Source organism: Limulus polyphemus, unplaced genomic scaffold (genome assembly GCF_000517525.1).
Source record: "Limulus polyphemus unplaced genomic scaffold, Limulus_polyphemus-2.1.2 Scaffold3770, whole genome shotgun sequence".
Classification (NCBI taxonomy): Eukaryota; Metazoa; Arthropoda; class Merostomata; order Xiphosura; family Limulidae; genus Limulus; species Limulus polyphemus.
This window is the reverse complement of record NW_013669380.1, coordinates 11,346-25,566: the sequence shown is the minus strand read 5'-3', so window position 1 is coordinate 25,566 and position 14,221 is coordinate 11,346. Positions and strand designations below refer to the sequence as shown.

General features: G+C 33.3%; 1 protein-coding gene across 1 annotated transcript; it reads right to left on the bottom strand.

The window, feature by feature from the left end:
* Positions 1 to 8,887: 8,887 nt before the first annotated feature.
* On the bottom strand, positions 8,888 to 12,302 carry LOC106470010. The gene is made up of 3 exons (XM_013930530.2): positions 11,657 to 12,302; positions 10,386 to 10,503; positions 8,888 to 10,171 (listed from the first exon to the last, which is right to left on the bottom strand). Exons 1-3 carry the CDS (start codon positions 11,897 to 11,899, stop codon positions 9,600 to 9,602), a joined length of 933 nt encoding a protein of 310 aa, XP_013785984.1. The 5' UTR covers positions 11,900 to 12,302; the 3' UTR covers positions 8,888 to 9,599.
* Between the last annotated feature and the right edge of the window lie 1,919 nt (positions 12,303 to 14,221).

Below are 14,221 nucleotides of genomic sequence, written 5' to 3'. Positions count from 1 at the left end.
ACATAGGTACTTGGGATACCTATGTAAATGTTAGTGATTGTTATAGATACCATTGATGGTATTGTACCTGAAATACCTATGTAAACATTAGTGATTGTTATAGATAACATTGATGGTATTGTATCTGACATACCTATGTAAACATTAGTGATTGTTATAGATACCATTGATGGTATTGTACCTGACATACCTGTGTAAACGTTAGTGATTGTTATAGATAACATTGATGGTATTGTACCTGAAATACAATACCATCAATGGTATCTATAACAATCACTAACGTTTACATAGGTATCCCAAGTACAATACCATCAATGGTATCTATAACAATCACTAACGTTTACATAGGTATGTCAGATACAATACCATCAATGGTATCTATAACAATCATTAACGTTTACACAGGTATGTCAGGTACAATACCATCAATGTTATCTATAACAATCACTAATGTTTATATAGGTATGTCAGGTACAATACCATCAATGGTATCTATAACAATCATTAATGTTTACATAGGTATGCCAGGTACAATACCATCAATGGTATCTATAACAATCATTAATGTTTACATAGGTATGTCAGGTACAATACCATCAATGGTATCTACAACAATCACTAACGTTTACACCTCTAGTCTCACTATCTGCAAATATGTTTTTTAAATTTCATCTGGATTATAAGGAATCCTCGCTTGTAACAATCCTAAAACCTCCAATCGTGTCCCCCCATTCTCCAGTAGAAACATGTCAAAAGATTTAAACCTATTACAATACACCCCTCCAGACCTGGAATCATCCCAGTAGAAACATGACAAGAGATTTAAACCTATTATAATACAATACACCTCTCCAGACCTGATATCATCCTAGTAAAAACGTGTCCAGAGATTTAAACCTATTACAATACAATACACCTCTCCAGACCTGATATCATCCTAGTAAAAACATGTCCAGAGATTTAAACCTATCCAATATGATACACCTCTCCAAACCTGGAATCATCCTGGTAGAAACATGTCAAGAGATTTAAGCCTATCTCAATATGATACACCTCTCCAGACCTGGAATCATCCCAGTAGTTCTCCGAGTATTCTCCAATAAAACAATGTCCTTTTTTAAATAAAAAAAAAGTGAAAATAACATCCCAAGTGGAGTTTAACAAGTACCTCATAGAGTAAGCAGATAACTTCCTTAGAGTTGTACTCTATAACTATGTATATAACCTAAAATCCTGTATCACTAACTAATGTACATTGTCTAGGAGACTTTAGAGAATTTATAACAGTTATACTCAGATAATTTTTCTGATCAAATTCTCCTAGAGTTACTTATGATAACCAGTAATCCTTACTGTTAGTAAAAAGCTCATCATAGTCCAGCTCACCAAATATAGCTACAAAACTATAGCATCACCATCAAAGTGGGAAATATACACGAATATCTATAAATTCAATCAATTTTTACTTCATCAACAAAATCAGAACCAGCACTGAATCATGAGATATACCACTTATAACAATAATCTGTTGTGATTTAATCTCATTCATAACAATCTTTTGTCATACACCACCAAACTACTTTTTAACAAGTTCCAACAGCTGCAACCTCTTTCATGACACTTTATCAAAAGCCTTCTAAAAGTCCCACAAATCCACTGCATTATTAATAACAGATTAAATGTAACATTTTCAAATATAGTTAGCAAATTCTTAAGTTCACTCTCTGTGATAATATAAAACTTGTTTAGATGCTCTTGGATAATTTCTTTAATTATAGATAAACTCTAGTTATTTTTCAACTATTGAAGTAAGTTTATCTGACTATTAATACTTCAACTTTAAAAATCATTGTGATATTGGTTAATATCCAATTTGAAGGCAACTATTTTTAATGAATTCATTAAAAATCAAAATTAATGGTTTAGGTGCCATATCTTCATTCAATTTTCCAATCTTATCAGTTAGAGCTCAACCTTAATTTCATTCAAGGATGTTATATAACATTTTAGAGAAAGATCTCTTTGTGTAACCAACTCTTCCCTGGTAAAAACTAATGAGGAAAAGTATTTGGGCGACTAGTTATCTCATAATTATCAACTGAAACTTCAATTGTAACACTGTTTCCTTTTAACTGAAAAATCTGTATTGTTAGTATGAACATTTCCCACCAACTGTTTCTAATGTCATTTTTAATCAGTTCTTTAATACTTTTATAGGATTCCACTCTGGCTCAATTTTCTAAATGTATGATGCTTTTTCCTGAAATCTGGGGCTTAGTTTTGCCATTTGTTCTCTTACTTCACCATCTGAAGATACTTGCTTTGTATGTATAACAATTTGGCTTTCAAGGTGTCCTACGTCAGATAAGCATCCTGCTCTAATTTACCTGAGATAGTTACTCTCTCATAGCATCCAAGTTAGCTGTTCTAAAGTTAGGAATTAAGTTATTAATTCAATAGCCTTGATCTTAACATACAATAAAACTAATTATACAGTAATTACTGACTCTTAAATGATTTTCCCCACATTCTGACCATTTCAATGACATCCTCATAATTGGTTAATTAAAAACAAAACAGAAGTATCACTAGTTGATAAAAGAAACTGTCACCTTCACATCTTCATACAGGGTAGGAAGTAAGATATTATTACACTTAAAACATAATAAAACCTCATACATGGTTATAGAGGTTTTCCTGCACTTTACCTTTCTGATGATATCCTCATTATTGTTTCATATTAATAAATATGTTCTTAACTGGTTCCCTAACTATTTGAAGAAAACACTCTTAGTTGGTTCCCCAACTATTAGACAAAAACACTGTCCTTAGTTGGTTCCCTAACTACTTGAGGAGAAACACTTTCCCCAGTCATTTCCATAACCACTTTAGGGGAAACATCATCCTTAATTGGTTCCCTAACTATTTGACAAAAACACTGTTCTTAGTTGGTTCCCTAACTATTAGACAAAAACACTGTTCTTAGTTGGTTCCCTAACTATTAGACAAAAACACTGTTCTTAGTTGGTTCATTAACTATTAGACAAAAACACTGTTCTTAGTTGGTTCCCTAACTATTAGACAAAAACACTGTTCTTAGTTGGTTCCCTAACTATTAGACAAAAACACTGTTCTTAGTTGGTTCCCTAACTATTTGACAAAAACACTGTTCTTAGTTGGTTCCCTAACTATTAGACAAAAACACTGTCCTTAGTTGGTTCCCTAACTACTTGAGGAAAAACACTGTTCTTAATTGGTTCCCTAACTATTTGACAAAAAACACTGTCCTTGGTTGGTTCCCTAAACTACTTGAGGAAAAACACTGTTCTTAGTTGGTTCCCTAACTATTAGACAAAAACACTGTCCTTGGTTGGTTCCCTAACTATTAACAAAAACACTGTCCTTGGTTGGTTCCCTAAACTACTTGAGTAAAAACACTGTTCTTAGTTGGTTCCCTAACTATTAGACAAAAACACTGTCCATAGTTGGTTCCCTAATTACTTGAAGAAAACATTGTCCTTTCCCTAAACACTTCAGGGGGAAACACCATCCTTATTTGGTTCCCTAACTACTTGAAGATAATTACTGTCCTGTACTAACTCTTAACAAAACCTTCACTATTAGATTTCATACCAGAGGTGATTTGTTCAGGTAGGTTATTCTGACAGGTGTGGGAGGTTGCACATTTAAAAATAATTAGTTTGTGCATACACCCTCCCCATCTTTCTCTTCAGATATACTGTATTATATTTTTGAGTTGGTGAGAACAATGCCCTGTGAGAGACTATTTATTTGGGGAGGTTAAGGATTGGAAATCCTTTATATGTGTCACCCCTGCTACATAATACCCTGATATTTATAAAATTACAATCTAACCACTTTGCTACAAACATTTAATTACCCCATAAATCTTAAGCTCCTGAGACTGATAAGATGTCCCATAGCAACTTAACACTTTAGATCTATAAGTAGACACCTATATTTGTTTTATTGGTATCCAAGTTATATAATTAAATATTATTATAAACCCAATTTCAGACATTTTAAAACAAACTTGACAACTTTAATAAAAAAGTATAAAAGCAGATATTTATAAATCATGAATAGAAACGCTAAATGAAATATATATATATATCTATTTTAGAAAGTAGATGAAACAAAACAGACTTAATTAGATAATATATATCTCTCAATCAAGTCAACTTAACTGCTGTATCATCTACAAAGTACAATCTGTGCAAACGTATGAGAAACTAGCCGGTTATCTTACTGACGTAGAGTCATTACTATACTACTACAAGTACCAAGTTACGTAACACTAACAACTAAGATAAAAATATGCAGTGGTGTTGTTACTTCTAAAAATTAACCCTACTACTACTATTATGTATTCGCAATACTTGCAGGGTTAAACTAAAATTAAATTATTAGTTTACTGTGAGTTAGAGCTTTTAATTTTATACTAAATTATGGTAAGGTAGTAGTGGTGCGATCATTCTTTTGAATAAGAGTTTCTACGTGAGAACGATCGCACCACTGATCGAAAAGCCGTACCCGTTTTAAAAATATTCTTCCTTACAATAATAGTTGTAACTCGTAATAAAATAATACTTGTAATCAGCAGGCAAACTCAAAACGAAACTATTATTATTAAATTTAAAGTTAAGTTTGTTCCAAGAACTTAGGCCTGTACCAGTATTACTAGGTTTTTAACACAAACTTACTTCATGTGTAGCCACAGACTTCACCAAGTTTTTTGCAATTTTCTGTGCTTCGTTCATTTTGAACAATCTGAAATAAATAAGTTATGTTATCATCAAAATGAAAAATCACATATTATAAATTCTGAAATAAAAATACTACTATTAACAGTATATTTTTTATTATTAACAAATTTCACTTCTTGACCTACCTTGCATCCAACACATCCAAAACTACTACTCAGTACAACTACGAACAGCATTACCAGTCACAGAAACTTGTTGATTCAAATCGATAGGTAGCGCCATCTACAAATTAGAATTGAATTAACAAATTACATATTTTCTTTTTCAGTCATATATTATATTTAAGTGCAATAAGAGTTTTTCATAATCTTATCTAATTTCCACACCAAACGAACGAAAAATAAAGTTTAATTGTGGTAAATAACGTTAAAATTAATTTTTTAATAAGTAATTCGTAAATTGATCATGAATAGCCTTTTTTTTTTTCATGAGTCATTCCTATTTAAATTAATATAAATATTATCATAATACGGGTTACAGCATCCTTGCAGTAGTTCCATCTCTAGGAGCTTCAATTGAAATTGTAAAAATAAATAGGAAGGAATTGAAACTGAAAATTGTTTTAAGAAATTAACTTAAAATATTTTGAATAAACTGTTAAACTACCTTAGTTATGCGATATGTGTTTAAAATTTTAAGATAGCTGCTTCTAATTATATATAGTTCCATATACTATAACTAAGATTAAAATGAATGTGGTGCTACTATTAATACTATCTTCCGATTAGAATAAACTGCCTGCTTAGAGCGAAACTAAAATTCAAACTGGTACCCGGTATATCTAGTTTTATGCTATGGTGCTAAATACTGTATATTTTTTATTTAATATTTTTGAAAACGGTTTAACTGAAAATGCGATAATTTAATCAAAATATTTATTTTTAACAAAAAATTAAAAGATAAATAACATCTAGAAAAATATAATAAAAATATAAATACCAGTCAAATTGGGAATTTTATGTATTTCTCAATAAAGTGGAAAATAATATTAAACTTCTGGATATTACAAGTCGAGAATTATAATACTGATTTTAAATAGGATTTTCTACATATAAATTTAAAATATTGTCAATAGATGGCAAAATAATTAAAAGTATGTTTTACTTAAATTAGATAAACCTCTTAAAAGGTATCACTAAAGTTGAACTTCTTGACGAGTATAATTTTGTTGTAAGGTGTTCTATAGTTGGGTGGGTTCTTTTAGATTGTTTGGTAAAAATAATGCTAAGTCCAGTGCACGTAACGGCAATGAAATAATTTTATTTCTTCAATAACGTTTGTTACAGCCACTTTCACTTGTAATCCTAATTTCATAACCAAACTTTTCAACACACAATGGGAGACGAATGGTACATACGCCTAACTTATTAAAATTATACTAAAAGTAAATCGATTGATAAACAACCACTTTAACTTACCAAGTGACTGATAAGACGCGATAACTCTCCTAACAACACTGAATGGGTCACTCATTAATTCACTGCTTCACTCACTAACTGACTGAACTAACTTAATTATCATTAACTACTGATATTCATATTGTACTCTACTTTATAATTACATAAAGCTTCTTGATTCTTAACTTTCATAAACTTTCCAGGCGCCCTCTAGCAAACATCTAAATTAAAACATTGAACACAGTTTTTTTGTTACAGAATTTTCGTGCAAAGTTGTACAAAGAGCTATCTTTGCGTAGCCTTTCCTGACAGGTTAAACAGAAGGAAACCAGTAAACAGCACCCACTGCCAAACTTTTATTTCACCAACGGCCTAAAGTTCACAGCACGTAATTACAACAACGAACCATGAACCCTCGGATTCACAAGTTGATCATTATAGCACACCTATCTCGACTATAAATGTAAATATATTTTAATATGATAGTTCATAATATTTCAGTTAACAATATTATTGATAAGTCTTAGCTTTTGATTTCGTACAACTTATGGGTTGAAAATAACTGTTCTGACCTTTAAAGTTGAGACTTCTATTCTGGAACCATACAAGTTATTAGTTTGTTTATTTTTCGAAGATTCGGACAAGTAAGGTTAGTTTTCATGTTATAATTTTTGCCAGTACTTCATAATTACTATGTAATATGCAGGCATACAACGTATTCTCTGCTTTCTATAATGCTGTACAAATTTTCAATATTTATTGCTTAGTTTCCGCGCTGTCATGGCGGCAACGTGTGGTCCAGAAGTTAACATTTCCTTGTTTTAGTTAGTTGGTTTCTAAATGCCATCAGGCCCGGCATGGCCAGGTGGTTAGGGCGCTCGACTCGCAATCTGCGGGTCGCACTAAACATGCTCGCCCTTTCAGCCGTGAGGGTATTATAATGTGACGGTCAATCCCACTATTCGTTGGTAAAAGAGTAGCCCAAGAGGTGGCGGTGGGTTGTGATGACTAGTTGTATTTCCTTTAGTCTTACACTGCTAAATTAGGGACAGCTAGCGCAGATAGCCCTCGTGTAGCTTTGCGCGAAATCCATAATAAACTAAACGCCATCTAGGTAAGGAAAGGACTGTTAGCTCACAATATAATTTTTTTTGTTCATTTGTTTACATCGTGTTTAATTAGGTTTATTTGTAATTAAGCACAAAGCCACACAATGGGCAATCTTTGCTCTGCCCACCACGGGTATCGAAACCCGGTTTCTAGCGGTGTAAGTTTGCAGATATACCGCTGTGCCATTGGGGGCGTTCACTTATGATTTTCACACTAAAGGAAAAACTCGTCGAATCATTTCTCTCACGAGAACCTTCACAAATTCCTGGACGAACTTTGCTCTTATTGTGGATTCGTCTATCTAACACTTGTCGAGAAACCGGTTTCATCCGCGAATACAACAACTATATACTTTTATATAACTACATGGCGAATCCTAAGAGTTAATTTTGGGCGAGTTTTTTTTTTTTAGTGCAAAGCTACACAATGGGGCTATCTGCAATCTGTCCACCATGGCGAATCGAAACCCGGATTTTAGCGTTATAAGTCCGAAAACCTATCGCTGACTTACCAGGGAGCAATATCGGATGAAGAAAATTGTTTGGCCTACACTACTAATTATTTTAAGTATTATCTACAAAGATACTTAGCCTTTTTTAATGGACAGATGTAGTTATATCAACATCGTCTTAAGTCAAACGATCCAAACCTTCACTATATTATAATAAAAATAAAACGATCAAATATCGTGATTTACGAACCTTCTATGTTTATACTATGTACTGTTGTCGAGGGTATCTCGGCACGTGAACGAGGGTATGGTAGGTAATTCTTTTTCTATGACTAAAGCTGTCCTATAAATGTTTATTTTTTTAGATAACATTTACAATAAGTATTGAAATATTTATGGCATGTGAGAACATTACATGAATAAGACAATTGTTTAAAATCTTCTTAATCTTTAGATCAAACGGATTTCTCATAATGTAACAGAAAATTTGAATTTTCAGCTTGTATTTCTCCAGATGTCACCTGTTTAAGTTTAAAATCCATGGTTCGATTCCCCTCTGTGAACAGAGCGCAAAATAGCCCACTGTGTATGTTTAGTGCTAAAAAACAACAATAACGTTCCAGAAACTTCAAACTTTCCTGCTATGGAGCATCAAGTTTTCTAAGTGTCGCAATTAATTTATCAAGAGAACGAATTGAAAATGTATATACACATATATATATTATATAAATGTGCGTGTCAAAAACAATGTATTTTTGGCGCAATGAATCTTTATTAAATCTTTTTAACCGACTAGTTTCGGTAACACAGTTGCCATCATTTGGACTTGTAAGTACAATTATAATGTGGTTTTTAGTGGCAAAACCATGGTCGTGAATAAATGATGTATTTGTGACACGTACAATCGTCTTGTTTTTCCTCAATTCTTTTTTTTTTTTACTTTTAAAACACACTAACACAATGTAATTTGTGCATTTTCGATAAATGTTTTTCTGAAAAAAAAAAGGTTATAGGTAACTACTTGTACCACAACAATACTTTTCCTTCAGTATACAATATTGTGTTTATTGTATGGCATTTCCGAAATAAATGGCTCTCCAAAATACGAAACTAAAGATGAAAAAAAAATCTCAACAACTATGAAAACGTGATTCAATATTGTTTATTCACCATACTACACATACTTACAATTTACAGACAACGATTACCATCAGACACATACATTTAGTTCATTTCAAAGAGCAATACCTCCAACTTTAAAGAGACGACACAGTATTCTTATATTTTATTTTTTCAACCAAAGTTACAAAATTCAGGCCCATTTGGAGAAAAGAAATTTGATATAGTTTGTTGATCTTAATTAACGCTCTAACACTAGTTGAAACAGAAGTTCAAACGGTCTTTATTTAAACAAGAGATACAAAGACTAAGCAACCATAAATACATTAAAATGTTTATTGACAACGCGTTTAAATAGATATTCTTGTTTCAAGAAATATGTTCTCTCTCTGACTTACTTTTAAAATGTTTCTAACGTTATTACAGCTTTTGTAGAGTTTATCTTCTCACCTGGACTTCTATTTTGTTTCGAACATTCAAAATACTGTTGCTATATATTTTTTTAACATCTTGATCTGATTGAAAGTTCTTTCTACAGATAATTTCTAAGTACGATAAGACTCACTATACAAATGTACATACAATACTTTAGTTAACCGACTTTTGCAAGGATTACCGTGGAGTACGTGTGTACCTATTCAAAGAAATACAACAACTTCAGCTTACTGTAGACATGGGAAGACGAGAATCTGTCCTCCTTTGGTCAAGCCAGTGTCAGTATATTGGCAAACTCCATCAACCTCCGTTCACGTTCTTCATCTTGGCACGAGCCTCAAGATGGTAGCCTTTCAGACTGCAGTCATCGAAGTCTACCCTGCGGACCTCAGCTACTGGTGTTTGCTTTGATCTCACGAGGGAAACTTTTCCTATAAACCCATCATCCTGGCTCGTTGATAGCCGAATATCCAGCTCATTCTGTGCATTTCTGATTTCAGCCCATAGCCTAACTTCAATGGTTTTTTCAACGACTCCGTCTTTGGCCACCCGCATGTCTTTCTCAGTCTGAGAGTTAGAACATTTTCTTACCGTTAGTTCTCCGCAGATGGCATCCTTATAATCTTTGATGATGAACTCATCACCTTCTTCAATAGCAACAATGGCAAAACCATAGCCATTTGAATCACTGTCAGACCAAAAATAATTTTCATTGTAGTTTAGGCTCTCGCTTTCAAAGGTCAGCCGTTTTCCATAGCCCATTCCGATTGACCTTAAGTTCAAAGCCTTGCCACCGAACTGATAAAGGTCTGTTTGAATGATTCGAACTCTGTACTTAAAACCTGGTACAATCCGTCTGTCTACGTAGGTACCTGTAAAGAAATTCGGGAAAAAAGAAGAAAAAAGTTTACACACATATATATATATATATATATATATCGCAATACCGTTATCGGTCTTGGTTGTCAACTTATTGTCATAACGGATAATATCTGTGGTAATTAATGTAATCAATAGCTTGTAAACTACTTATATATATATAATATTATCTTATACAAGAACCAAAAAATGTTCATAACTTCTTACCAACGACAGGAAATTCATAATTTCGCAGGCCGCTGATGGTGTAAACTGTTGGTATATCGTGAATATCTTCACCACGTAGTGTAAGACCGGTCTCTACGTCAGAAATATGAGTGGGGACCTGGTAACAAAAACCAATCAAAGAATACTTGTGGTCAGTACATCGTTATTACACAAGCTGAATATTAACCCACCAGTAGCTGGGGACTTGTTGCAAACATGATGTGTTTATATTCACGTCTACGTAGCTACTAACTATTATGTGAAGTAGTGGTACTCGAACTTTATAGATCTCCCCCTCCTCTCCCAGTACTTTCAAATATGTATTTTAAGATATTTCATATTCAAGTGTTTAACCTGACAAAAATTAAATAAAGATATGTATGTCATACGTGTTTTCCAACCCCCCCCCCCTCCTCCTGTGGTCGGATATACGACTGTAACATTTTTAGTATGATCGCGTTATTTTTTGCAGTAAATAATTTTTGCCCTGATTTTTTTCACAGACCACCTGGACACATCACATAGTTTGAGAACCACTGATGCGAAGCATATTATATTTCAATAATTAAGGCATGAAAAGCGGGACAAAAATCTAACTTCGTATCAAAATTTTAAACTGTGAAAAATTCAATAAACTAACTTACGGCAGAAAACTACTACAATAGAACTGGGTTCATTTAGAACTTAAAAAAGGGGATATTTCGACCAGTTAATCAGATTTATGGAATATTTCCAGTAAAAATGCACGTTTGTTTTTCCTGGAAAGCTCGGTTGCTTGGCAGAAAAAATATATTAAGCGTAACTCCTACCACTAACATTGTATGTTTGTTGTTAAGCACAAAGCTACATAATGGGCTATCTATGCTGTGCTCATTACAAGTATCTAAGCTCGATGTTTAGTGTTATAAGCTCCGGACTTACCACCGAGCCACTGAGGGAGGGAGGGGGAGGCAGTAACATGAACATAGTCAGTACGTAGAATATCGTTCTAATATATCAGATAGGAAACCCAGAACTTTGTTGAAGGTAATCAAATGTCACATATGTTTGAAAAAAAAGAATTTATACCACGAAAGCGTAAAAAAGATTCGTAAACATAACATTGCGGTATGTTGTTGAAGGCGCGTTAAATACAAAAATCTTAGATTTTCTCATGCAGAAAAAAAATATTAGAGTATCAAGACACAGGCCTACTCGTACCTTTCGTTAGTAAGTGAGTTTAGTGTCTTGGTATTATTTTAGGCCTAACCAACCCTAAAATTCATCCCTACCTTCTGAGCGAAATCCAATGTATCTGAAATAGGCTTGCTAACGCTATCTTCGTACAGAAACTGATTCTCCAAACTGCTAGATAAAACTTGACTTTCGACAAGCTGGACTCGGTGCTTTTCGGCATCCCAGAATTCTTCCAATTTCAAGCTCAACACAGCATCTTCTTCAGTAGAACATAAATGGTCGAGATGATGTTCATTTTGAATTTCAATATTGATCGGCTGAGTCGGATACCACTCCATTTTGAAAAAGTTAAGCTTCTGAGAAAACGTTATGTTATAATGAAAATAAGAAATTTTCTGAGCGACTAGTTTTACTTTGGTGAATTTTGATCAACTGTAATGATAACGAACACTAATTTTTATTGTACAAAGTTGTAATTCTGTATATTTTGTCCCGAGAAACCGAAACTTAAGTAAAACGCAATTACCTGATCAGTGTACGTTGAAATTTCAAGTTATAAGTATGTTATTGAAACAATAAGCGACGTTTAATTTGATGATTATGAGTTAATGGAGCGTTTATGAAAAGTACGCGCTTCTGCAATACCTTTATTACCAAATTTCAAAGCACTGCTATTAAAGCTTTGTTTGCTTTCGTTCTAAGCGGCAGCCAGAAAATATTCTGGAAACTTCTGCTTAACACCGGTTTTATAGCACAAGACTAAACTGCGTAATGTTCTTGTCATTGGCCTGTTTACTTGGTGTCCACGCGCTCTGCACGTGATCGGGCGGATCCTCATTTTTCATTGGTCCAAACTAGGACTTCTTCCATTTACTAAAAGTGATGCAGTTTTGACGTAGTGGGTATTGTATAACAGGGTATCTGAAGGGACTTAGCAACCATTTCACTCCCCACCCCTCCCTTCTGACATAATACATCCCTTCAACAACACTACGCACTACCAGACAGCGTCTTGGCAAGTTGCCAAGGTTTATTGATCGCTGCATATTGTAAACGATTTATTCTGTCTTATAATTATACTGTACGTTATGATAGCGTCAGTTTACAATACATGGTACACGGCTCTCTGTATTTAAAGCACGCTCATATGTTTTATTACTAATACCAGACATTAAATTACCCTTAGGGAAATAGAAAAGTCCGTATTGCTACAACCAATGCTTGTTATGAGGCCTCGAGTCTGTTCACATGTCTTACGATAAGTTTCACATTCCTCCATTATTTTCATAGTTTTACTCAGGTTGCGTGGATATATAAAGCTCCAACTTGTTACACAGAAAATATTTAAAATGGTCAAATCTCACATTGCCAAGATATCAGACATACGTATCTCGTGATTATTTCAAACAATCGATCTGTGATGAATTTAAAAGGATAACCTAATGATTCATTTTCGATGAATTACTATAGGGGACCAGTGTCGGTTATCAAAAGATTAAAAACACTAAAAAATAAAACTTAATCGGTCGTTGAACGAAGAGATAAAGAATACAAAATCTTATTAAAGACGAAAAGGTAGAAGTTTTTAGTCAGAAACAGTCTGATGATGGACGATAAATTAAATACGCGAAAAATAAAATAATACTAAAGTCACTCTTTTGGCTTTTCAAGCAACCCACGTCTGTTGCTAAAAATATAGAAACCATCCATAACATTTTATATAAGATTTAGGCTAACCAATAAGAAAACGAAGCAAACTTGACGTCAATGCGGACACCCAACGCCTATTGCATCCCTCCTTTTTACCGCAGTATCACAAATAAATCTTCCCGTCGTGCTATGAGTTATATATATAGATATAATATTACAAATTAATGTTGAACAAGAACAGTTTAATGAGATGTTTACCTGTAAAAAATAACTTGTTGAAAAGACTGATACGTTAAGAATTATTAACAGTCATACTGTTAACAATTTCTAAGTTATATAACACATAGACTAGGTGTTGTGTCGTATGACACCACAATGAGATTGATGTGGCAAGAAATATAACAGTCTGATTGTTGAGAAATTTTATGTTGTATAAAACCTAGACTTTTGTGTGATATGACATCACAATATGACTGATATGTGGCAAAAATTTTAAACACTCCGACTGTTGACAATTTCTACGTTGTATAGCACCTAGACTAGGGTTTGTGTGATGTGAGATTACAATGTGTAAAAAATATTCACAACGTTATTGTTGAAAAAATCCTTTAGAAATTTACACAACATACAGAGCACAAAGAAGCTTACAGAATATACACAAAGAAACTTACACAACAAACAAAGCACAAAAGAAGCTTACAGAATGTACACAAAGAAACTAATACAACATACAGAACACAAAAAAAACTTAGACAACATACAGAGCACAATGAAACTTACACAACATACCGAGCACAAAGAAATTTATACAATATACAGAGCACAAAGAAACTTACACAACATGCAGAGCACAAAAGAAGCTTACAGAATGTACACAAAGAAACTAATACAACATACAGAACACACAAAAAACTTACACAACATACCGAGCACAAAGAAATTTATACAATATACAGAGCACAAATAAATTTACACAACATACCGAGCACAAATAAATTTACACAACATAC